This window comes from Pipistrellus hanaki (genome assembly GCF_964339955.1).
Source record: "Pipistrellus hanaki genome assembly, chromosome: 5".
NCBI lineage: Eukaryota > Metazoa > Chordata > Mammalia > Chiroptera > Vespertilionidae > Pipistrellus > Pipistrellus hanaki.
The window spans coordinates 69,704,731-69,730,641 of record NC_140507.1 but is presented as its reverse complement, the minus strand read 5'-3'; the positions used below and the strand labels follow the sequence as shown (position 1 = coordinate 69,730,641).

Genomic DNA, 25,911 nt, shown 5'->3' with positions numbered 1-25,911 from the left:
GGGACCCGCCCCGCAAAGAGGAGGAGGAGGAGGAGGAGGAGGAGGAGGAGGAGGAGGAGGAGGAGGAGGGGGAAGGGGGAGAGGGCAAGGGGGAAGAGAAGCAACACACTTTCCAGTTATGCCAAAGGCTGGCACGTTTCCACCCACCTCAGCATCTCAGATGCTCTGATGGTCAAACTGAGGGACCAAAGGAGCATCTGCCACCTGGAGGGTGGGAATCAAATTCAAGAACATTCTATCAATCACCCAAAGGACCGATTCAGGAAATAAAGAACGGGAGACTTGGAATAAATGTTTCATTGGTCATGATGATCAAAAGATGATGGTTAACACACACACACTCAGACCTCATCCCACCTGTTGCAGGGCTGAAGCAACACCTCCGGGGCCCCCACCCCCTCGCTGGGCACCCCCTGCAGCCGCGGCCCCACTCAGGACTCTGCCCTTCCCTCAGACTTCTCTGTTTTCAATTTCTCAGCGTGGTGCCTGGACGCTCACGGTCGAGAAAAGCCGAGGACTTGACCTGAGTCTGCGGTGGGCCGCGTTGCCATGTCCATGAATCCTTCTCCATCTCCCTTCCCCACCTCCTTCCTCTCCCCTCTCCCGCCCCATCGTTGTTCCCCAGAAACAAATAGGATGGCTTCACGGGTCAATTCTTCACACGTACAAACACCGAAAGCAGAGGGAACACCCCTGGCCGCCCCCCCTCCCCCCAAACCCCAGTGCGGTGAGAGCAGCCGGCGGCGGGCGAGGCTGCCTCGGGAACGCGGAGCTGCTGCAGCTGTCCGGCTGTTCTGGAAACTTCTTTGGCCTCTGGGCTTTACCTGGAGGCCTCTTCCTTCAGCTCCTTGTTTTTCCGCACCTCTTCCGCGTGCTTGTCCTGGGAGGGAAGGGAAGGGAAAGGGCAGGTTACCCTCAAGAGGAGCAAGGGACTGACCAGAGAACCCGAAGAATGGCCACCGCGGGGAGTGAAGAGCAGGGTCTCAAGGAGTCCTGAGGAGGGACAGAAGGCGGCAGGTGAGACCGGCAGGAGGCAGGTGAGGGAGTCTGCTGGTGTGGCCTCAGGTAGTTCACTGACTGGGGTCAACCTCCCTGGGGTCCCAGCTCACGATGACCCCAGTGCCCACCAGCCTCTTCCTCCCTCACCTGGCCATCCTGGGGTTTGCAGTTAATAGAAGCAGCCGCTCAGTGTAGCTGCTGAAGGAATGGGCCGAGCAGACGGGCCTCATTGCAGGAGTCCCCTACCCGCACCTGGACTGCCACTTTTTTACTTCTTGTCTGTCTCCTTCTGGGAGTTGCCTAGCCCCCTGGGTGAAAGATGAGGGCTCTTCAAGTATCAATGGACTGAAGAGCTCTTGGAAGCGCTGCCCAACTCCAGAAGCTGAGCTTTCTTACTGGTGTATTACGAGAGCCCTCTTTTGTTCCACAGCAGGACGAAGCCACAAGATGGGCTTTGACTTCAGAGGCCTGTGCGCTGTGTGACCATGACCAGCTCGCTTCACTGGTCAGGCTTCAGAGAGGGGCACACATGCCGAAACCGGTTTGGCTCAGTGGATAGAGCGTCGGCCTGCGGACTGAAAGGTCCCAGGTTCCATTCTGGTCAAGTGCATGTACCTTGGTTGCGGGCACATCCCCAGTAGGGGGTGTGCAAGAGGCAGCTGATCAATGTTTCTCTCTCATCGATGTTTCTAACTCTCTATCTCTCTCTCTTCCTCTCTGTAAAAAAAATCAATAAAATATACTAAAATAAAAGAAAAAAAAGAAAAGAAAAAAAAGAGAGGGGCACACAAAGGAAGCTCCTTTACTGCTAGGATTCTGCAATTTTAGTGTTTACCTCTAGGGCTCACCCTTACAACTCATTCATTGTGCACAGATCCAGGTCCTCCACTGGGGGACTTCCTTGTGGGCAGGGGGCATGCCTGGTTGGTTTTTGTACTTTCCAGTCCCTCCTGTGGCACCTTACTCATGGGAGGTGCTCAATAAATATTGTCACTGCCAGACCCTGACCTCCATCCAGATATAATCACATCCAGATATCAAGAATCAGCCTAGAATGTGCACACTGAGGTTCCTAGGATATATCTTTAACTACCAATCTGTTCCTGCAGAGGCCCTAGAATTTTCCATGATCCTGGGGAAAGTATGGGGAGTGGTGCTTCTAAGGCAGTGGTTCTCAACCTTGCTATGTGTACCAGCATGACCTAGAAAGAATGTTGAACTGCAGGTCCTCAGGCACCATCCCTAGAGAGCCATCATGAGTAGATTTGAGCTATGATCCACATACCTGTAGGGTTAAACTTGACACCAGGTGAGTCTGGTGTAGGTGGGCAATGACCCCACACAAATGCTGACAGAGGCATTGTGGAAGGTGCCCCTGGCCTGAGCCAGGGCAGAAACCACACACCCATCTCTTTCCTTCATTAGTGGACAAGGTTGAATAGAGGTCAAGATCCCAGAGAAGTGAGGCCCACTCGAATGTCTGCTCCAACATCTTGCTTCTTTGAGTCTTACCTGAACGCCAAAGTTTGGGTCTTTCCAATCTCTCAAAATCTACCTCCATGTCCAGGTGAGCTCCCTGGGAAGAACCCTAGGTTTCTGGACTCTATTTCCTTGGCCTCCAGTGACCCCCTGTCTCTGACAAAAGGCCAGCAGGACAACTGGGTGCTGGTTTCCCTGACATAAGCATTGAAGGAGCCGCCTGGAGACAAAGCCAAAGAACTGGGTTCCAGTCTCAGCTTAGTGGTTGTGTGTCACTGGGCAAGTTATTTGACCTTCTCTGACACGGTTTCCTCATTGGTAAAACAAAGATAACATCTGTCCTGCTTACCTCATGGACTGGTTGTGAGAATAGGGGAATGATGAAATAAGAAGTGTTGGGCAATCTTTCAAATACCATATCATGCTCTACTAAGCTTCAATCATTTCTTCTGGGTTTGGTCTGAGAGCCATGCCTCATCCTTTCTCAGTCCCAGATTTTTTTTTTTTTCCTGGAAGAGTTTGCTCCTAACCACCCTTCAACAACTGAGGAAGTTTGACATTAGACAAGATCACTTCCCTCCTATCTAGTACTTGATGGAGGCCTTGCTGCCCCCAGAAGTATGAGAGCAGATGGGTTGCCACATGCTGGCCAGCTGCAGGGCCTGTGGACCATTCAGAGCCCCTGTGAAGAAACTAGATCTTTCTGTGGTGAGGGACCTGGGACTCTAGGTGGACAGGCAGGAAGGAGTGGGGACCACGCTGCTCACCATGGGACGAGGCCACCGATCGGGTCCCGGGAGTCACCGCGCAGCAGGCGGCTCCTGGAAATAAAACACAGAGCTGGAGCTCTCCCAGGAGCTGCGGGAGAAACTGGGGCAGCCTTGAGACTCAGGAAACGAGGCCAGCGTGTTCTTAGCAGAACGGGGCTGTTATGCTGCTGACACGGGAGACCAACCTCAGTGTCTCACGTTTCTCATATTTAGGTGACACCGTTTGGTTTATTGACAAAAGCCAGCATATTGGAAAGGCTCATGACTCCCTCAGTCCCTATCAATAGAGTTGGAAAGAATCGTATTTCCTGCTTAGTGGGCAGCTCCGGTCATCGCGCCCCTGGCTGAGAGCCAAGAGCTCAAGTCAGCATCTTTCATTGAGTGGAATCGGTCCATTCAAGGATGAAGCCAGGGGTGCACAGCTGCTTGCTTATTCCTCCTCCCTGGCGTTCTCTAGATAAGAGCTTGCATCTCCCTGAGACAATGAGAAATCTCAACTGTGTAGCTGGGCAGCACATCCTCCAAGGAATTCCAAAGCTCCATTTATGTTTCTTGCCCATGGCTTCCCAAACCATCCCTCGGAACTCGTTAAGGACCCAGCCTAGCAGAAATGTCCTCATTCCTGCCCGAGGCTGCCTGCGCCCTGAAAGGACAAATATGTCTATGATTCTCGCCATGGAAGGAAGAGCGTGACCCAGGAGTCTCCTCTCCGATTCAAGATCACTTACCTTCTCTTGCAGCCGTTCCAACATGGCAGCAAGGTGGGCCTCTCGGTTCTCCTTATTGGATTCCATCTTCTGGGCCAGCTTTTCTTTAGCCATCTTGATGAAGTTATTGTTTTCCTCGATGGCTTTTTGGATCACCTCCCGCTCGTGTTCCCGCTTCTCCGCGAGGTGCTTCAGGAGCTCAGCTTCCTGGTACTAGGGCGGCACGGAGGGAGAAAGAGACGCTTGAAGGTGAGCACGCTGGGTACATTTTTATCATCTGATGTAAAAGCTCCACACCCAGAACACATGCCTCCCTGAACCTGGCCCCCAGCCTACTTCCTAGATTCTCCACCATACCCCCAATTCTCTTTTCCTCATTCATTCATACATTCACAAATATTAAATGATCAGATACTACTAGAGGCCCAGTGCACAAAATTTGTGCACTGAGGGAGCGGGGGGCTTTCCCTCAGCCCTGCCTGCACCGTCTCCAATCTGGAACCCCTCAGGGGATGCCCAACTGCTGGTTTAGTAACCCAAACTCCCCCATCTCTCATTTTCAGACCAAACTGATTGTTTCTTTTTAACCACTGGGAAATTATGAGGTGACTTGTGCTCTGACCAACCCCAATCAGGATGTGGGCATTCAGTGCTCCCTGCCAGCATCCAGGGACACCTGTGGGATTGGGCCTAAACTGGCAGTTGGACATCCCTCTCACAATCTGGGACTGCTGGCTCCCAACTGCTTGCCTGCCTGATTGCCCCTAACTGCTTCTGCCTGCCAACCTGATCACTCCCTAACTGCTCCCCTGCCAGCCCGATTGCCTCCCATTGCCCTCCCCTGCCAGCCCGGTCGCCCCCAACTGCCTTCCCCTGCAGGCCTGGTTCTCCCCAACTGTTCTGCAGGCCTGGTTGCCCCCAGCTGTCCTCCCCTGCTGGCGTTATTGCCCACAACTTCTCTCTCCTGCTGGCCACTTTGTGGCAGCCATCTTGTGACCACATGGGGGTGGCCATCTTATGACCACATAAGGGGTGGCCATTTTGTGCAAGGGCATGAGGGTCAATTTGCATATTACCTCTTTATTATATAGGTTGTGCCAGGCACTCGTCTACCAACTTGGGAAAGAAAAAAGTCTAATAGAGATAACATACATCAATAACTCAAACCAAACTAGCATGTGTCATGTGCCTTAAGAGGCAGAGAGGAAGTGCTCTAGGAGTCCAAGGGAGGAGAAGATTATTTTCTGTTTGAAAGGTGAAGGAAAATGTATACAAAAATTGGCATCAGAGGGGGGCCATAAGAATCAATAGGAAACAGCAGGCATACCAAGGCCCTTCTTCTCCCTTCCCAGTTAAGGAGCCCCCTTTTTACTTTTTTGTCTTTTCCTAAATCGTTATTGTTTGTCAGTGTCTTACTCTTGTCACTGTGCCTAGAAGGCCATCGCTTGGAGGTGGGTAATGCAGCGCCTTAGCCCCCTAACCAAACTGTAAGCGCCTAGAGACCAGGGATGTTTACTTTGTTGTTTCTCTCTGTGAGGCCCCGTTCTCTGCCCTGGGGCTGTCTAAATATTTGTAGGTGGATGGAGACCTGATCCCAGCTCAGAGCCACCACCTGTCTTCTCCAGCTCCTCCCCCCTCCTGCTGGGATGGAGGGAAGAACGGACAGCACTTACCTTCCTTCGCTCTTCCGCTGCTTCTAGCTTCTTCTGGATCTCTTCCAGCGACGGGTCTCTCCGCCGGGGCAGGGACGCGTTGAACTCGGGCACCCCATCGAAGGAGGGCGGCTTCAGGATGACTTCAAAGGACTGGCCTGAGGTGCATTTGTTCAGCTCGATGACTTCCATGTCAGAGATTACACACCAGTTCAGGTCCACCGTGTCCGCTGCAGAGAGAAGCAAAGGGGCTGCTCACCCCCTGAAGCCTGCATGGGCGCCCGTAAAGCAAACACACATCCGTGGGAGACCTGGGTGCCCAAGGCACACCAATGGCCAAAGTTCTGGGTCTGTCCTCAACGTGGCACCTAAGTCCCATGGGCTCTGATTGGGGCTGAAGGAGTGGGTAGCCACAATGAGGGCTCAGGCTCCCAGTTTAAGGTCCCAAGATACGTGATTTCTGATCATGGTGTAGCCATGACGTTTGCGTCTGCCACAGGGCTCCTCCCACAGTTGAGCTCTTGCTCACATTGTCATCAATGGTGGCCAACAGTGTGCACTTACCCACCACCCACCACCCACCCACTTCTTCACTCCTCCTCCCACTACCAGTCTGATGGCTCAGCCTGTTGACGCCTCTCCCCTTCTCCCTCCTACCCTGCTCTCTTCTTTCTCTCCAGTCAGCACTGTCTTCCCGCTGGCTTTGATCTTTTCTCCTACACTGTCTCCCACACCAGCCTAAACAATGGAAAAAAACAGTCTCAGGTAACCCAAACACCCCCATCTCTCATTTTCAGACCAAACCCATCCCTTCTTTTTAACCCCCAGGAAATGAAGAGGTGACTTGTGCTCTGACCACCCCCAATCAGGATGTGGCCATTCACTGCTCCCTGCCAGCATCCAGGGACACCTGTTCTGGGGCCGGTCAGCGTGGCTACCACAGAGCCTCCTTGGGCATAAGCCCTCTTCCCACTTCTGGGCTCTCTCCCGGAATTCTCCCGGAGGAGGCTTGGTAACTACGGAGTCTAAGGATGTGCACCTGTCTCGCCTCCTCTTCCAGGCGAGGTGTTCCCCGAGGGCATAATCACGGCATCATTTGTTAAGGGAATGAACAAAAGCTGAGATCAAGAGCACTCTGCACGGTCTGAGTCAGACCTTCGTCTGCTGCCTACTCCCCCGGCCCAGCCCCCACGCCTGCCTTCACCTGGTGCTTAGACCCTCGGAGTCAGCGGTGGTGATTTTATTGGTTCTGGGAAAGCAATGGTGACGTGGGGAGGAGAGGTGCAGGGAGCTGGGGTAGGGATGCTGTCCTTATGGCTGTGAGCCACAGGAACCCTCCCCCCATTCCTTTCCTAACTGTGGCCCTCACGTACTTTCGTATTTGTAAGATGACTTGTTCAGGGGGTCGGCCAGGAAGCAGGAGCAGAACAGGGACACCAGCGGGAGCTCCTTCATCTTCTCCTTGTAGGCTGTGGAAAGACCCGCAGGTGAAAACGGCCGCCCTCCCCTAGTCTCAGAGCCAGCATCTGTGGGAGTCCAGATGCCCCAGCAGCCGGGGATACCGGGCTCTGCAGGGGCACCCAGACCCATCCCTTGGCTGGGGACCGAGCCCTCTGTGCCCCAAGCGGCCCTGTTAGGACTCTTGCGTGTGATCTGGGCCCAATTCTGCCCACCTACTAGAAGCGGAGCCTTCCAGAGCACGCGGATGGCACCATCTTTCCCCTGGCACTTCGTCCCCCTTTCTAGTGCCGAATGGAAGGTGCTCTCAGGGAAAGAACCCACACACCAGCCCCACCCAGCCAGGCATCCTGGACCAGGCTCTCTAGTTCCCCACAGCTGCCCAGGATTCTCCATTTCTTATGCTGCAGGCAGTGTTTTCCTGGAAACACTGGAGCTAAAGAAGTAAGAAAAAAAGCTTACCCCCACCCCTCTGCTCTTGCCTCACTGGGTGGCAAGGTCAGGCTGTGAGCGCCTTCCCTGACCTTCCCAGAACAGTAGTCACAGCCAGAGGGGCTGATGTCCATGAGAGCTCAGTGGTACCCCTACCGCTGTCTAGTCTTTCTGTACCTGGGAGGTTTTGAAAACCAGAAGGTCAGGATACGAGATTTCTGATCATGGCTGTAGCAACTGCTTTTGCTTCTGCCACAAGGCTCCTCCCACAGTTGAGCTCTTGCTCAGATTGTCATCTCTGGTGGCCAACAGTGTGCACTTACCCACCACCCACCACCCACCACCCATCCACTTCTTCACTCTCCTCCCACTATCAGTCTGATGGCTCACCCCTGGCATGTTCCTGGCATGGCCCCCACCCTCACCGCCTTGTTTTAAGCTCTGGCTCTCTCTGCTCTCAGCTAAAGCCCAGCGCAATGCCTAGGCATGCTCCTCCTCATTTCCATTTCCAAATTGAAAACATAATTGACTTAAAAAATAATATAGATGGACTGGATGGTTTGGCTCAGTGGATAGAACATCGGCCTGCAGACTGAAGGGTCCCAAGGTTGATTCCAGTCAAGAGCACAATCCCCAGTAGGGGGCATGCAGGAGGCAGCCAATCAGTGATTCTCTCTCATCATTGATGTTTCTATCTCTCCTTCTCCCTTTCTCTCTGAAATCAATAAAAAAAAATATATAAAAAAAGAATACATGTGCATGACAAATTTTTTTTTAAAGCACACACGCAGAAGAGCAAATGGAAAAAGAGCTCAGCTGTGATCCCACCTGCCCTCTAGTTAGAACCTCTTGCAACCCCGGGTGTAATTCTTTTCTCTTCTCCTGTGCGTATGTAGGTACATATATGCGAGCACAGAATTAACCTGTGCTTGTGCCCCATCACTTAAATAGGTTTGTACCTACCAGCGAGGGTCATGTTTTCTGGGATGTGAGAGCTGAGTCCACTGAGAATCACAGAATAGGTCTGTCACCAGCTCAGGGCGCTGTTACAAACCTGAGAAAAAGAGAATATTGTTACCACTGACAGGTTATTTGCAAAGGAAGCAGGGAGGAAACCTCAGGAGGCACCTCATCAGCCCCCACTTAAGATCAAGTTTTCTTTTTTAAAAAAAATATTTTATTGATTTTTTTTTACAGAGAGGAAGAGAGAGGGATAGAGAGTTAGAAACATCGATGAGAGAGAATCATCAATCAGCTGCCTCTTGCATACCCCCTGCTGGGGATGTGCCCGCAACCAAGGTACATGCCCTTGACCGGAATCAAACCCGAGACCTTTCAGTCCGCAGGCCGACGCTCTATCCATTGAACCAAACCGGTTTTGGCGAGACCAAGTTTTCTTACCTCCACCCTTTATATGCTGTTCGTTGGCAGAATACCCCCATGCCATCTCCTGGCCAATTCTGACTTGCCATTTAAGACTGTTGTGCGCTGCTAACACCAGAGAGCCTTATCTGGCTCTCCAGGCCTGGTGCGGAGTATACAGTCCCATCTCTGTGCTCTTACAGTAGTTCGTACACTGGTTACCATCTCCGTACTACTTTTATTTTTTTTAAATCCTCACTGGAGGACATTTTTCCCATTGATATTTAGAGAGAGTGAAGGGGAGGGTGGCCCAGTCAGCATGATTCAGTGGCTGAGTGTTGACCTATGAACCAGGAGGTCATGGTTTGATTTCTGGTCAGGGCACAGGCCCAGGTTGTGGGCTCTATCCCCAGTGTGTGTGTGTAGGGGGGGCATGGAGGAGGCAGCCAATCAATGATTGATGCCTCTGGTTCCCACCGGCCCTGCAAACACTGTCACCCCCATTTGCAGATGAGGGGATGGAGGCTCAGAGGGCTCATGTGGCTAGAAAGCAAAAGAATGGAGCTTTGACGCCAGGCCAGTTGGCCTTGAAGTGCTCTATTCCTGCCCCGTCTCCTTATGCTTTAGAGTTAGAGGCCCTGCCACGCCCCTCCCAGCTCCGCACAATGGGCCTCTCTCCTCAAGTCAAGCTGATCCTGACAGTACCAGCGAGCCTCTGAACAGGGAGCGGGCCTTCGAGCCTGGATGCGACATCCGGAGTCATGAGCCTCCTTTCTACACCATCTCTGCTCATGACTCCGCTGATGGTGAAGGCAACTGGTAGAGCATGGGAGCCCTTGCCAAGAGAGGGAGAGGCCTCCGACTTCCCCTTGAGAAAGCAGGAGACGGAGCTGAGTTTTCCCTAGAGGAGCAGGTGCCTGGAGTCGGGGACCGTGCTCCTCAGCGTGAGCTGGGAACGATAATTAAGACCCTGCATTTATGGAGCACGATGCAGGTTACAGCTCCTGTCACCCACATGGTCCCACTTGATCTTTGCATGGGGTTGGGCTAGGCTGACCAGAGAGGCATCATCAACTTCATTTTCAGATGAAGAATCTGGGGCTCAGAGAAGTTAAGACTTTTAGTGAAGGTCATACAGCCAGTGGGAGGTAGAGATGGTTCTACGATCCAGGTCGTCTGATTTGTCCACTCTTCCTCATGGGCAGGGAAAGGACTAGACGGTGACTGCTCATTCTTCCATGGTGCTGGGGACTCGGGAAAGGCCAGTCTGGACTGAAGATACGATTTAATTAAAATGTGTAATAAGTGCTTCCTACACTTCTATGGGAGATACTGTGCTCAGAGTTTTAGGACAGGAAGAACCAGGTCCAAGGGGCAGAGAAGGAAGATCAGGGCAGGGCACAGGAATCACCCTAGATGCAGATGGGCAGAGGTGTGTGTGGCCAAGGGCTTTGTAGCTGAGAGCACTCAGTCTCATAGATAAAGTATGACAGGGAGAGAGAGAAACAAAGGGAGGAAGAAGGGGAGAGAGAGAGAGAGAGGGAGAGAGAGAGAGAGAGAGAGAGAGAGAGAGAGAGAGAGATCTTATATTATCAGATATGCATAATTAAAAATATGTATTCATAGAGCATCTACTATGTGATAAATGCTTTCACTTTAATCTTCATAATAACCTTGTGACATAGGAATTGCTTCCCTGTCTTACAGATGTGGGGATTGAGGCTCAGAGAGGCTGTGACCTTTCTAAGATCACTCAGTGTTGTGAGTTGAATGGTGTCCTCCAATGAGGTATAGCCAAGTCCTCACCCCTGCACCTTATAAATGTGGTTTTATTTGGAAAGGATCTTTACAGATTTAATTAAGTGAAGGATCTCAAGATGAGGTCATTCTATATTAACTGGGTGACACCTAAGTCTGATGATGTGTCCTTAAAGAGACATACAAAGGAGAGACACACCAAGAAGAAGAGCATGGAAAGATGGAGGCAGCAGTTGGAGTGATGCTGCCATAAGCCAGGGAAGGGCCCAAAGCCACAGAAGCCATGGGAGTCTTTGGAGGGAGTATGTCCCTGCGGACAACTTGATTTTGGACTTCTGGGCACCAGACCTGTGAGAGAATGCATTTCCATTGTTTGCAGCCACTGAGTTTGTCCCAGTAGCCATAGGAAACTAATGCACCCAGTAAGTGACAGAGCCGGGGTTCAAAACCCATCATTCCTTTACCTTATCTCACTACCAGTGTTTTTACACAGTCTGATGTTTTCCTCAAGGTAATCTGTGTACATGTGCTTATGGGTACCCAGGGATCTTTTTAAATATTTGTAGCAATAGTTACATCATTTCTATTGCACTCAAGACCCAAAAGATGTTGCTGCCCATGAGATGGTCTGAGAAAGGAGATAATAGTAAGGGGTCAGTGAGGAGGGCATGACTCTTCTGAAGGGCCCAGCAATGCAAAGAGGCCTAAGCCATTGGCTGGTGGCAGCCGCAGCAGGAAGTCTGGCTTTACCCCTAATTAGCCTGTGGGGTCAGTGTTGAGGGACTGTCACACAGCCTCCATAGCACTCAGCCTGGCTGTGAGAGCTCCAGATCATCACATGGGTTGGGCCCAGATGGAAGGCACATCACTGGGAAGATCTAGTGATGTTAACCTAGGGCCCGAAGGCCCTGAAGAACAGTTCTTCGGCCTCCCATCTTAGATACCAACTGCCCAGGCCATTCTTTTGGGCAGGTCCAATCAACCCTAAGGCCCACACCAGCCTTAGTCCTAGAGGCCGGGGCCCTACAAGCTTCTCACAGTACTGTGGGATCTGTTAAGTGGCTTGGTGGTTTGGGTCATGTTATCATGCCTGCAGTGGGATCAGCAGTTCTGTCCTGGGACTGTCAGAGAAGGGGCAGTACGGGTGTTATTGCTCTAAGGTCAGAGAGAACAGAATGCCAGGAATTCCAGGAGGCAGGACAGAGATTGAGATCATGGAGACCAGTGCAGGCATGAGGCCATGAAGTCAGGCCCATCAGTGGGAGACTCTAGGAGGACATCATACATCAGAGCACCATAAGACAAAACCCCAGCTGAGGAAAAACTCTAGCCCTTGCATGTTTTCTGTTAAGGCAGAGGCTAATCCCAGGCCTTGGGTAGCCCCTAAGAAAGACCAGCAAACTGAAGGCATCCAGTGGTAGCAAAGATCAAAGGGGCCCTTTTGATCAAAGATCAAAGGTTGATGTGTCACAAAAACTCAGGTGGTAACTACAGAACCACAAATAGAACTCCCAGTGCTCGCTCCCATACTTCTGATGGATGCAGACAAGAGGGCAGGGCCAGCCTGGGCAGCCCAGTCCCTGTGCTGTCAGTTATGATCCAGCATTGCAGGTGATGAGAGTGACTCAAGCTTCAGATGCTAAAGGTGAGAATGTAATAGGCGTATTATGCAATTTAGTTTCTGCAATGCCTCTAATCTTGGAATGGCTTTGGAACTTGACTGTGTGATGGCTGTGCAATGGAGTTTCTTGGAAGTCAGAGGGGTCCCTTTGAGCTGCATGCAGGGAGCCTTGGGACCGATTGCTGGAATAGGAAGGAGACGACCAGAGACCTCCAGACTGAGGAAAGAGTTTGTGCTTTATCTTCAGTTCAGTCGGAAGCCACTGACGTCTTTTGAATAAGGGGAGAGGATAGTAGCGATAATAATGGCTACCATTTCTTGAGCACCTGATTTGTACCGGGAAAATCACAGACGCTATCTCAGTTTATTCTCTGAGGTTCTTTTATAACTAGGAGATGGAAGCCCAGCAGAGTCCAGTTAATTGCATCACGTCCTACAGGGAGTGAGGGGCGGAGCTGGGATTTTCATTCGAAAGCCTGGCTCTACCTTTAGGTTATGCTACTAGTGCAAAAAGGTTCATCTAGCTCTGGCTGGTGTGGCTCAGTTGGTTGGGATCATGCACCAAAAGTTTGGTGGTTGAGTCCCAGTCAGGGTACATGTCCGGGTTGAAGGCTCAATTCCCGGTAGGGGGCATGCAGGAGGCTGTTGGTCAATGTCTTACTCTCAAATCCTGCCCCCTCTTTGTCTCTCTCTTTCTCTCTGCCTCCCTTCTCCTCTCTATAAAATAAAAAAAGGGTCATCTGGCAGCATGATCTTGGGGGAAGATGCGGAGGGGAAGGCTAGAAGCTGAGCCTGGGCAGAAAGTGTTGAGGACTTGCCTGGAACAAGGTAACCCCTGGACTGTTGGCAACCCACCCAGCACTGCCTCACTGTTTGCAAACCGATCCATACATTTCCTGCAGCTCCAGCATTTAAGAATCTGTATATAAAAAAGCAAGTAGCCACATATTGTTTTCCTGATGAGCTAAACCATTAGCATAATTAATTAGTGATAGCCTCACCAGGCAGTGAGACAGGACCATCAGGAGATAAGATGCAGATGGAGTAAGTTTTCATTTTTTGTCCTCACCCAAGAATATGTTTATTGATTTTGAGAGAGAGAGATAGAGATAGAGAGAGAGAGAGAGAGAGAGAGAGAGAGAGAGAGAGAGAGAGAAAGAGAGAGATCGTTGCTTCTGTATGTGCCTTAATGGGGAATTGAACCCAAAACCTAGATATGTACCTTGACTGAAAACATACATAGGTTTTGGGTTCGAGCACAACCTTTTGGTGCACAGGAAGCTCCAACCACCTGAGCCACCCAGTCAGGGCAGAATAGTATTTTTTTTTTTTTTAATAATAGTAAGTTTTGATTGGAGGTGAGGGCGGCTGAAATTGAAGGTCTAGAATCAGGCTGCTGACTGATGAGGGAGCTCACGGATCCCCCAGTTTCCCCTAGAACATCCAATGTCAGAGATGGAGAGGCCCAGCCATTACCCGCCAGTGGTTTTCAATCAGGGGCAGCTTCACTCCCAGGAAACATGTGAGCCTCTTTGATGGTCACTAGATGGGAGTGGAAGTGGGGTGGGGGTGGTACTTGGGGCATTTAGCGGGCAGGGGCCAGGTAGGGTAAGTATCCTGCATTGCACGCAACAATGCCACACAACCAAAAACAGTCCCTTCCGAAGTGCCAATACGTTCCTCCCAGGTACCAAAGATGCTGACATCACACTGAGTTGGATCAGTTGGTGACAGAGATAAAATAGGAGTCAAAGCCTCTGGATTCCGGTGCCAGTACCCTACCCCTCACACTGATCCCTTCTCTTCCCCCACTCTGCCCCCCCCGCCCCCCCCCCCCCCCGCCCAGACTAGGATGTGCGTGAACAGCCCACATGGGAGCCACCAGAGCAGCAATACCAAGATGGGTATGCATCAGGGACGCCAGAGCAAGCGGGCTTAGTCACATGACCAGGAACAGTGACCCACGCTCCCCGGCTTTCTGTAATGCAGTCCATGACCAGGAGCTGACAGAGAAGAGCAACCAATTCTCAGATGCCAGATGGCCATTGATTGGGTGCACACCTGGCCTCCTGAGGTGCCTCTGACTGCCCAAACGGCCAGAGTGAGCAAGCATGTTATTTGTCACGGCTAGAAATGCCTGGAGAGGGCCCACAGGATGTGTCAGTTCCCCTGAGGGCTATTTTCAAGGGATAAGAAGCGAATGCAATGCTAAATAATTTGAGTCTAATGGCTCCTGGCAAGCGTGTTCAGAGACTGTACGGGAACTCTGCACAGCCAAGGCATGGAAGCAATGAGTTCCGACCCAGGCTCTCTGGCCACAAGCAGTACAGGAAGGTGGCTCTTATCAGTCTTTTTGAAAGTCCTGCTGCAGTTCTTGTATTTACCTGAAATCAGCTACCCAAATGTCATGGAGTCAAATCATCTCTGTACAGTAACCCTGGTTATTGCATGCTGATCAGAGACTCTGATGGGCAGGCATATTTTATTTTGGTTAAAAAATAATAATTTTTTTCATGAATGTGGTTTTCATTCTTTCCAAAATTACCTCAGCTGGCACAAAATTAAAATAACCACAGGGTGTTTGTTTGCTTGTTTTTTGATGATAAAAAGTGAAACAGGTCCCCTGGGTGGGAATTTGGAGCCTCTGGGACTTTCACAGGTGCTCTGTGGGCCTCGCGCATGCTCCGGCAGTCACAAGGGACATGCTGTGCAGGGACTGGAGGAGGAGTCAGCACACAGGCCAAGGTGGGCTAGCGAGATACGCGGAGGGAAACCGGGCAAAGCAGAATAGCGTGTGATTGACTGGCTTTGGGGATCTGGCGTTTGTCTAATCACACCCCCGTTACGGTTGGCTTCAAGAGGAAGAGAGAGTAGAAGCCAAGATCAACTTCCAGCCAGTAGCCAACAGACTCGAATGTGGCTTCCATCGTGCTTCTAGGAAACAAGGAGGTGTCACCTGTTGGCAAACACATAGCTCTGGGGTTTGTGTTTGGACACTGGGAGGCAAGCCAGAGAAGGCAAATGAAGCCTGGATCTCCGACAGCCCCAAGCAACCCAAGTTTTGGCACTTGCTGGGCGATTTCTATTTTGAGCCAATGTATACAGAAGGACAATGTAGTGGAAGCAAAGTTCAGGGGCACAGACCTCCCTCAGTGTCACTGGACGGAGGGCAAGGCTTTGTGAGGTCAAAGCACTTGGATGAATCAGCATATGGAACAAACCTGTGTAATCTTACTGTAGTCACAACATGAGGAGTATTCTGTAGCATTTTACAGTTTACCAGGCACTTCCATAGGCACATATGCATACATATATACATTTACATTAATGTTTTAATTACAAACATACTGACATCATATTTCAGAACCGCTATGTGACAGAGAGAGAAAAATCCCTGTCATCTTGCTACTTTTTGCTATTGGCATTTCCTTGTAGTTTTGTTTTTTTTTTCTTTCTTGTGCCTATTATCTGTAATCTGGGCATGGATATTTTATCATCTCATTCTCCCCAAATCCTATGAAATAGGTTCTATTATACCCACTCTATAGATAGCCAGTTCAGGTAGGTGACTTGATTTGCCCAGAAGTCATAGAAGAAAAAACAATGAAGATGGGATTTGAACCCAAGCCTTCTTATACCAAAGGCCATGTGGTTTCTGGTAGAGTCCCATGGTGCTTCCTCAAATCCAAGGCCAACCATAAATGGAAGCAAGACTGATGATTGCCTAGAGCATGTGGCTGAAGACATAGGAGCATTTGGTAGGAGCAGAAGACAGAGGCGCATTTGCCCCAAATCTGCCTCTCAACTGTGGGGGACCGAGGTGCTTACAACTCTCACCAGTTTAGCTTTCCTTTGTCTCAAGCTTTGCCTCAGAAAGCCCCTGTTAAAATGTGCACACACGACCTGCCAAGTGAATTAAATCATTTTCCTATCAGCAGGGCACAGGCAGTAGAACTTGCGGACATTTTCAGAAGTCAAGCTCTTTGTCCTCAGATGGGAGGGGCCATGGAGATTTCCAGCATTTTCACTCCTCAACCTTTTCAGATGAAGAGACAGAGGGTCCAATAGAACAAGTGCCTTCCCCAAGATTAAGCAGCAGTGACAGAGCCCGTGTTCAGGCCTGCATTTAGCTACACTAAAAGGAGACTCTTATCTTTTGCAGTAATACTCTCGCTTTCTTTGTTCTTTCATTCTTCTCCAATGCTTTGCAAGTTTTACATCTTGTGTTCATCTTGAAGTTAATATCATTTATGCCTACATGTCACTATTTTGAGAATAAAACAGTTAGTACCTCATGGTTTTCTTGGTGTGAGATGGTTTTGTCTGAGTGGCTTGGATTTTCAGTTATGAATTACCGTTATTGATTTTTTGAGAACCAACTATAAGCACTATGTGAGGTACTAGGAAGAAATACAATGATGAATTGAACAGAAATATATCACAGCCTCAAGATATTTGAAAATTGCATTCAGCTTTATAAACATACTATAAGCCTGGTGAATGAATTTGTGCACCAATAGGGTCTTTTGGCTTGGCCAGTGATCAGGGTGATTGAGGCCATCTCACCCAGTCCTGGGCCAGCCAGCTGGGGAGGGACTAAAGGAGGGCTCTATCACCCAGTCCATATTGGCTGAACCCTACCAGCAAGCTAACCTACCAGTGGAACCATCTGCCCCCTGGTGGTCAGTGCATGTTATAGCAACTGGTCGACATGTAGCATATTAGGCTTTTATATATATAGATTGATTACAATTAGACAATGACTCTAATTCTAATATTTTCTTTCTTCATGACCATTATCAATATTCTTTTTATACTAGAATTCTGTAATTTGATAAAATTTTTTGCTAAAAATTAGGAAGACTACTTCTGCAGTAATTTTTTTTTTCTAGGAAGGACTCATGGAAGGCTTGCTGAGTCCTTACATATCTGGTTTGATGGTAGGAGCAGAAGAGAGGCAGACCTGTCCCAGCATCAATAGCCAAACCATGTTTGCACCGTCACTAGACAGAGCCTCTCACCTGTTTCTACATACGCTGGTCCTCCCTTAACTGCTGGGAGAAGCTCCAACACCCCAGTTATTGCTTGAAACTGTGGATAGCACTAACACTATATACACTCTGTTTTCCCCCTGTACATGCATACCTTTCACTTCACGGAAACGCTCTCAACTATGGGGGACTTTATTGCTTCTTTTGACATATCTTCACTGCCAGCACCACTACCCTTGCACTTTGGGGCCATTACTAAGTAAAGTAAAGGACACCTAGGTCCCCCACAGTTGAGAGGCAGGACATAAGCACCGCGATACCGTGACAGTAGATCTGATAACTGAGACAGCTAGTAAGTGACCGATGGGTGGGGCGCAAACAGGGTGGAAACTCTGGACAAAGGGAGGATCCGCAGCCCAGGCAGGATGGAGGGGGACAGAGTGAGATTTCATCGTGCTACTCAGAATGGCACGCAAGGTAAAATGTATAAATTTTTCTGGAATTTTCCACTTCATATATTCCAAATGACTGTTGACCAAGCGTAACTTAAACTGTGGAAAGCGAAACAGCAGATAAGGTGGGGGTGGGGGGTGGGGAGGCACTACTGTACTCAATTCGAACCTTGCTTCCTACCTGGCATGGGTTTCTGGGCACTGACACCCAAATGACCCACTGGAATCCTGCACTCTGTCCCCCCTCCCACCCCACTCTACTCCCCCACTGGGCCTTTTACTCAAGCGTCTGAGCTCAGATCTTCTTCCTGATTCACATTCTCTGGTATGTTCTCTGAACTCCTGGGTTGCCTGGGCCCTGTTACATGTTAGGCCAACCAGCCCAGACTCTGCCCCTTCTGATCTGTTCTGTCCTCCTGCTTCCCCCCACCCACCTCTGACAGCAGGACCCTGAGGGGGTGGATACATGGCTATCTGGTTTTTTATTTTTATTGATTTCAGAAAGGAAGGGAGAAGGAGAGAGAGACAGAAACACCAATGATGAGAGAGAATCATTGATTGGCTTCCTCTTGCATGCCCCACAACCCAGTCATGTGCCCTTGGCCGGAATCAAATCTGGGACCCTTCAGTCCGTAGGCTGATGCTGTTTCCACTGAGCCACACTGGCTAGGTCTGGTTGCCAGTTTTAATTGATGAAAAAGGCCAGTGAGCTTTGGTGGGGGAGATGGAGAGGGGTAAATGGGGTGGGGTTAATATACCCACATCTGTCTTTCTAGAGGGATTAAAAATGCAAATAATAATAATAATAAAAGTAAATGAATAAGCAACCCAAAATCCCAAAATTCTTTTTTAAACAGCAGAAGAAAAATTTTTGGTCTTTATTCTTCCCCAAAGAAAAGCAGAAAAAGTAACCTTTTTCCAACTATCACATCTCTAAATATAGCAAATTCTCACTTTATGAGCACACTGAATTGTACATGATGAATGTTTATTTCCCAAGCTGAGAGAGAGAGAGAGAGAGAGAGAGAGAGAGAGAGGAGAGAAGAGAAGAAAAGAGAAGAGAGTTTGGTTCTTATAAAAATTATAAAATAAAAATTACATTTTGCATATTTTATAATTCCCATCCTCCTGCAAAAAAAAAAAAAAAAAAAAAAAAAAAAAGTCTAATTTCTAACCATCCATGACTTCAAAATGTCTGGGAATCCTATGCCTCCAAATGGGAATCTCCAGGTAAGTTGAATATAATATAAAATATCTAGGGAGAACATCTTAGGGGTTCAGAAAAAAATGTAAACCTTTCTTTGGTTATGAACTTTATTTTTTAAAATATCTAATTTAAAATCAAGAACATAAAAGATCGGAATTTTACTCTTCTTTCTATATTGTTACTATCCTCTCTCTCTCCCTCCCTTCCCCCTTTCCTCCTTCCCTCCCTCCCTCCTCTCCTTCCTCCCTCCCTCTTTCCTTCTTTGCCCTGTTTCCCTTGTTCCGTTCCACTGCCTTTCTCTCTTGATCTCAGTTCATCAATCTTTGTAGCTCTATTTTATTTATTTATTTTTTAAAAATATATTTTATTGATTTTTTACAGAGAGGAAGGAAGAAGGATAGACAGTTAGAAACATCAATCAGCTGCTTCCTGCACACTCCCTACTGGGGATGTGCCCACAACCAAGGTACATGCCCTTGACTGGAATCGAACCTGGGACTCTTCAATCTGCAGGCAACACTCTATCCACTGAGCCAAATCGGTTTGGGCTGTTGCTCTATTTTAAATCTTATCAGTCACCCCATCTCTGTCCCATATGGTGAATGTGGTTCAAATGGCCTGGTTGAATGAAAGAAGGCAGCCAACCCCACTTAACTCTTAGATTTCTTTTCTTTAAAGTTAATACATTTTTACTGATTTCAGAGAGAAATGGAGAGGGAGAGAGAGATAGAAACATCAACAATGAGAGAGAATCATCGATTGGCTGCTTCTTGTACACTCCCTACTGGGAACTGAGCCCAAAATCTGGGCATGTGCCCTGACCAGGAATCAAACCATGACCTCCTGGTTCACAGGTTGACACTCAACCACTGAGCAACACTAGCTGAGCTCTTGGATTTCTTTTATGAAGCCAAATGAAATCTAGATATTAAGAAAAAAAAGGATGATACTTCCATTACTCCAACCCCAATAGTATGTCTCCTCAACAGTTTGCTCAGGACAAAAGATTTCTCTCTTTGATGGGTCCTTAGAAAAAAAGTATCTCCCTAAAGAGATGGAATTTTTTCTTAAATTAAAACATATTTGGATTTAGTTGGACCTTTGGGCACTTATTACCAGTTATCTGGTGATAAGGGCACATGAATAAGACAGTTCTCCTTGCAAGGAATTCAGTATGCAACATGCATGGACCTTGAGGACATTATGCTAAGCAAAATAAGCCAGTCACATAAAGACAAATATTCTGTGATCCCACTTACATGATAGAATAGAGAATGACGGTTGCCATGGATGGGAATAGGCAGTTATTGTTTAATGGGGACATAGTTTTAGTTTGAAGAGATGAAAAAATTCTGTGATGATGGCTGACAACAATGTGAAGATACTTAATGCTACTGAACTGCACACTTACAAATGATTAAAATGGTAAATTTCATATTATGTGTATTTTACCATGCTTAAAAATTTAAAAAGAAGTTTATGGTCTAGTAGGAGTTATCAATAGGTTTATAATCGTATAGTTAGAAAAAGAAATTAGAGGTCTCTCAGCCCGATGTTTCTCAAACCTCTTTCTTACTGGAATCAGAATTGCATTTATATCATGATCCAGTATGTATCTACCTAATAAAAGAGAAACATGCTAATTGACCGTACCTTTGTGACGCCCTCCAGCCAATCAGGAGTGAGTATGAAAATTAACCCAACAAAGATGGCGGGTTAATTTGTATATGCAGGCGCTAAGCAAGCATTCCACACCACTCCAGCCGCTCTGGGCCTCTGGGTGGCATGGGAAGGCAGAAAGGTGGCTCCAGGCAGGAGCGAAGGTGGTACCAGCAGACAGGGGAAGGAAGGCCCATATGTATACATGTATATATATAGTCACTGGTACATACACAAATGTTTAAACAGACATGCACACAGATGTATACATAACTGAAATACAAGCATAAGTATATAATTTATATTTATATTTATAAATTATATCTATATATATATATATATATAAAACTGAAAATATATTGTTAGCAAATTGTACAGGAAACATTATTTACTGTACTATAGAGAACGTGTTCTGATTTATTTTTACATAATTTTATCCCCCAAAATCATTATAATCCACAAATCGATTTCACAATCTATTAATGGGTCTCAGTCTACAGTGTGAAAAACATTAATCTAGACCAGTCTCCAACACAACGCAGAAATCTGTCTATAGCCACCCTGCTGGGTGGAAATCCCATTTCTGCTTGAGTGCTTTTTGTGTTGGGGAACTCACGCCCTACCATGCTCTTGGTGGGTCCATCTAGCGATGAAACATTCTCACCCACTGCCAACAGGTCCCAGAAAGGCTGGGACCCACGGACAGGTGCACAGGCGCTGGCGAGGATGAGTGGGCTTCCAGGAGAGGTGAAGGGGCAGTTCCAGAAAGCAAGGTGAGGGCTTGCGGGCAGCCGAGGAGAGGGGAGTGGGCTGGCCCAGAGGATAGGGCAGGCTCTCTGAGAGATTCAGCTGCCCCGATCAGACCTCGATCAGACCTCTCGCCTCTCCCTCCTCACTGCTCCGGCACTGTGATCACTTCCCCGTCTGACAGATGATCTCACACCCTGACTCCCTGCCGGTGGGAGGGGTTCCTCCCCTCCAGGGTCCTCAGCCTCAGTAGACACAGGTTCTCCCACCTTTCCTCTCAACCTCCCACCCTCGTGCAAGACGCCCGCCCGCAGCCACCACCGGCCAGCCTCCTGCTATTCCCGTGGTCTTGCAGACACAGGCTGCCCGAGCCCCCACCAGGGGGTGTGGAGACCTGGCCTTTTTCAGGACAATGGGACTCCTCCACACTGGACTGTCTTCCCGGGAGGAATAAAACAAAAACAGCACCGCCGCGTGGGAATAGCTGGCCGCTGGACACCAGCTCCCGGGTCCTGCCTGAGGGGAGGACCATGCCCAAGCCACAGGCGGGGGTGGTGGGCTGAAGGAGGCGTGGCCTGGCTGGGCCACAGGCGTGGACCAGGGCGTGGCAGTTGTGGTCTCACACTTTGCAGCTTGACAGCCACCACCCTCCCCAGGTAGGATCAGGTGGACCTCAGAGCGGGGCGGGGCAGGGAAGAGGTGGTGATCTCATTGCATCTTTAGAACCAAGATAAAAAAGTAACTTGGTGCCTATAGAGGGTGAAGAACAGATGATACAAAGGGAAAGGAAGAGGAGGAACTCTGGGGCTGAGGAAATAAATGTAGAACGCAGAGCAGCCTCTAGCGTGAAAGGGTCTGAGGTCAGAGCCAGCTCCAGGGAAGCCAGGCTGCGAGCAAGACCCTTTGCTCCCCGGCCCCAAAACATTTTTAGGCAGGAAAAACCCCTCACCGTGGACATCTGGCCCAGGCCACTCCCGCCCACCCTCTCTCCCCTGAGCTCTGGAACGGGAGGGACGCCGGCAGCCCACCCGCTCCCCTCTGCGGAGACCAGTCTTTCCTCCTCACCCAGTTTCCTCCGGGATTTGACAAAGTTTAACGGATGGCCAAAGGCCACACAATGGGCGCCAGACCCCTTGCCGCTTCTCCTCTGTGAAGCTGCCGGTTTCCTCTTTTCCTTTTTTTCTCGGAAGAGCCTCGCATAATTTGCATTCCGTTTCTACTTACCTGCAGTCCGGTTAGAGGCGAGCTGCTCCCTTCCTCACTCCCTCAATTAGTGGTACCCGGGGCTTCTCTCCACATCAGCACCGCGGCTCGCCTCTCGCCATGACATCACCTCCGAGCTCTCCGATTGGCCAGCGGCGGGTTGCTTGGCAATTGGACAGTTTCCTCCGGCGGCGGCGGAGCAGGGATTGCCTGAGTGAGTAACTCTTAGCAGGCCGGGGAGTGAGAGATGATGTCAGACAAACAGCCTGCTTGCCATGCCGCCTGTGGAGCGGGGGAGCCAGAGGGTGAGGGAGGGGATGAAGAAAGGAAGAGGGCGTGGTAGGGAAGGTGGGGGGGAAGGCCCAGCTTGCAAGCTGGAGCGGTCCAGCGAGCGACAGCACCTGGAGCGGGGGACTGATGGATAATGGTTTCCAGAATCGTTCGCTCTTTCAGATCTGGGGGTGGGTGGGAGAATATGGAATCTAGAGAAGTCAGAAAGCACAGAGGACTCCTAAAAATAGCCTCCCGGAGGGCTTGGTGCCGGTTTCCATCTTGGCCAGAAGGCCTGGTGGGTTTGAACAGCGACTCAGAAGGCAGAGAGGGGCTGGCAGGTGCCTCAGACCGCGGGGGTGGGGGCGGTGCGGAACAGGGGCCCCTGGAGAGCCGGGCTTCCCTCTCCCCACCTCGCTGTGCTGCTGGCTGCTCCGGTGGGTGCTGTGGCTGTTTGGCCAGGGCGGGTGGCTCCTCACCGCCCAGCCAGCCCATGGGGGCCTTCCATGGGGTCCTCCTGATCCTCCTGGTTGGGACTGAAGCTGAGATCATGATTGTCTGGGGGGACTCCTAAATGAGGCGGAACCCTGAGGGGAGGCAATGGCTCATCCAATGAGTTTCTTTAGTCCCTTCAGGGAATGGGGGCAGGGAGCCCCAGGTGTAACCTTCTCAACCTGCTCACCCTGGGCCGGGCAGCCGGAGGGGCAGGGTGAGGGGGCTGAGCGGGAGGGGGGGGCCATGGAGCAAGCCCCCTGCTCCAGAATGCTCCTCCTGGAGCCCGTTCCCTGGGCACATCCTCCATCGGCACTTCACCACCCAGCTTTGCCTCACCCCCTTTTGTCTGGGGTGGGGACACCCTTTTTTTTTTGTATATATATATATATATATATATATATATATATATATATATATATATATATATATATAATTTTATGATATATATATATCATAAAATTTATTATTTTAACCATTTTCAGTGTGCAGTTCAGGGGCATTAAGAACATTCACACTGCGGTGCTACCATCACCACCACCTATCCTAGAGCTTTATCTTTCCAAACCGGAACTCTGTATCCATTAAGTAGTGACTCTACATTGGCTTTTTTCACCTCCTCTCCCCAAACCCTTATCTACCTTTTGTTTAATGATTTTGTCTGTTCTAGCAAAGTCATTACCTCATGTGTTACCTCATGTGAGTGAAATCATACAAGATTCATCCTTTTGCCTCTGGCTTATCTCATTTAGCATGATGTCTTCAAGGTTCAGCCAACATTGAAGCCTGTGTCAGGATGTCATGGCCTCGCCCTCTCCAAGGAGGGTTAGTTCAACCACAGTCAATCTCATGGACCCCCACGCTCTGCCACCATGCCCCCGAGGCCTGAGAACATGCATTCATGACAAAAGGTGACCTTGCTTTTAAATTCTGTTTTTTAAACTACAAGAGCACCACTGAGCATCTGCAAACTGCAGTCCATGCGTGAGTAAGAGTGCCGTGTGGCCACTCTGCAGGCGGCTGGGGAAGCAGGTAGGTCCTCAGGCCCTGGCACTGGCCCTGGCCTGCACCGCACAGCTGAGAGCCACTGGGTGGAGTCCCACGGCCCAGTGCCCTGTGTGGCTCCTCAGGTGGGGAGCATGGCGGGGCCGGAATAACCAGTGACCCCAAAGTCTTGGGAGGCGTCAGAGCTCGCCCACACGGGGACTTTTGTGTCATCCCCATCGGTGCCGGAAGGCCAGCAGCAGGAAAGCGTTCTTCGGTTTGAACAACACCCTTATCACGCCTGCCTCATGCCACGAACCCGGGCCCTGGCGTGCCTGTGAATGTCAGCGTGGTTTCTCCACACGGAGAGACCACAGAGGCGGCCGTGAACCCCGGGCTGCAGTGGGAATCCAGGCAAACGCAGACCTTGCAGCTGCCCTTGCCGTCAGGGGAGCCTCCCTCCCCTCCCCCGACTCTTTTCTCTTCCCTCCCAGCCCGGGAAGTCTGGAATTCCACACATCTGCAGGCTCTGGGAAGAGAGGGGTGAGGGAGGAGATAGTGAGTTGCCATGGTGATGGCAGCCAATGAGAGATCCTGTGCTACTAGGCGAGGGGAGCACTCTGTCTGCAGCCTGCTCCAACAACCCTCCCCCCACTTAACTGACAGATAGGAGGGTGTGGCTGGGACAGGGTGGGGGGATGGACAGGAGAAAATATCATGACCTGAGGGCAGAGACCAAGGTGGTGGGGGGCTAAGGGTAGTGAGGAGGGCTGCCCCATCTCTAGAATTAGCTCAGTTACCATCTGAGTACTGAGCTATGACGGGAGGTGGATTGATATATATATCATTTGCCCCCACAGTGTTTTGCTCCCATCACCACTGTTCAGAACTTTTCATCTTCCCAAACGAAAAGTCGGTGCCCACGAGGCGCCAGCACACCTTTCCCTGGTCACACAGGCAGCAATCGGCAAAGCTCACAGCAGCCCCGCGAGAAAGGGCTTCCCCTGCCGCCCGAGACAGAAAGCAAAGGTCAATTGCAAACAGCCTGCTGGGGAGTAGTGAGGCTAGGTTGGAACTGCTGTGGGGGAGGGGAGATAGCGATGGGAAGAGGATGGAGAGGTAGAGCCACAGCCACTGGACCCTCCTAAACGCAGTGGCTAAACATCAGTCAAAGGGACCTGGGCCCCCAATGCATAGACTCTGCTTTGTTGACGCCACCTTTCAGGCGCAGGTTGCACTGGGGCAATGGTGCTGGGGCGGGGCAGGTGTGGTCACTCCCTGAACGCCTGCCCGTGTGCTGCCTGGCTGCCCCGGGGGCTCGCCACCATTCACCTCCTCCAAGGGGGAAACAGGTCTCAGGTCTCCGCATCCTCTTGTCAATTTCCAAGTGGGAAGAAGCAGCGGCAAACAGTCAGTGGGTGATTGATTATCCAGAAGCCAGGCATTGACTTCACTCACAATAACTCACATGTACAGCCCCCAGGCCACAGGGGCCAGTGCCCGTCCCCTAAGGGACCTGCCTGCGCTGCCTGTGGCTGCTCCCTGCTCACAGAGGTAGTTCTGCTGTCGGGCCAACGGCACAGTCACCTTGGGGACCCCCAGGAAACACCGCCCTCGCCTCACACAGGAATTCAGCGTGTTTGAACACTGCGTGTGTATCCGCTTCAT

At 50.1% G+C, this 25,911-nt stretch overlaps 1 protein-coding gene across 7 annotated transcripts; it reads right to left on the bottom strand.

Annotated features, from left to right (window-relative positions):
• Window positions 1-288: 288 nt before the first annotated feature.
• Window positions 289-22,647, bottom strand: STMN4 (stathmin 4). 7 transcript variants are annotated; one of them, XM_084885474.1, is made up of 8 exons: window positions 22,519-22,647; window positions 8,461-8,551; window positions 6,981-7,076; window positions 6,265-6,345; window positions 5,629-5,837; window positions 3,977-4,168; window positions 3,246-3,299; window positions 289-880 (listed from the first exon to the last, which is right to left on the bottom strand). In XM_084885474.1, the coding sequence occupies exons 2-7, from the start codon at window positions 8,471-8,473 to the stop codon at window positions 3,279-3,281; spliced, it is 612 nt and encodes a 203-aa protein (XP_084741600.1). In that variant the 5' UTR covers window positions 8,474-8,551; window positions 22,519-22,647; the 3' UTR covers window positions 289-880; window positions 3,246-3,278. The 7 variants fall into 7 exon arrangements, with proteins under 7 accessions (XP_084741600.1, XP_084741598.1, XP_084741603.1 ...); XM_084885472.1 differs by lacking the exon at window positions 3,246-3,299 and having other exon boundaries at window positions 22,519-22,644; XM_084885477.1 differs by lacking the exon at window positions 6,265-6,345 and having other exon boundaries at window positions 22,519-22,641.
• Between the last annotated feature and the right edge of the window lie 3,264 nt (window positions 22,648-25,911).

What these genes read in the sequence shown, in the direction of transcription:
- STMN4 (XM_084885472.1), bottom strand. An exon ending in GTCATCTTACAAATACGAAA is followed by an intron (nt 6,346 to 6,980) that starts GTACGTGAGGGC and finishes TCCATTGTTTAG; the next exon opens with GCTGGTGTGGGAGACAGTGT. An exon ending in CAGCGGAAGAGCGAAGGAAG is followed by an intron (nt 4,169 to 5,628) that starts GTAAGTGCTGTC and finishes GTGCCGCCCTAG; the next exon opens with TACCAGGAAGCTGAGCTCCT.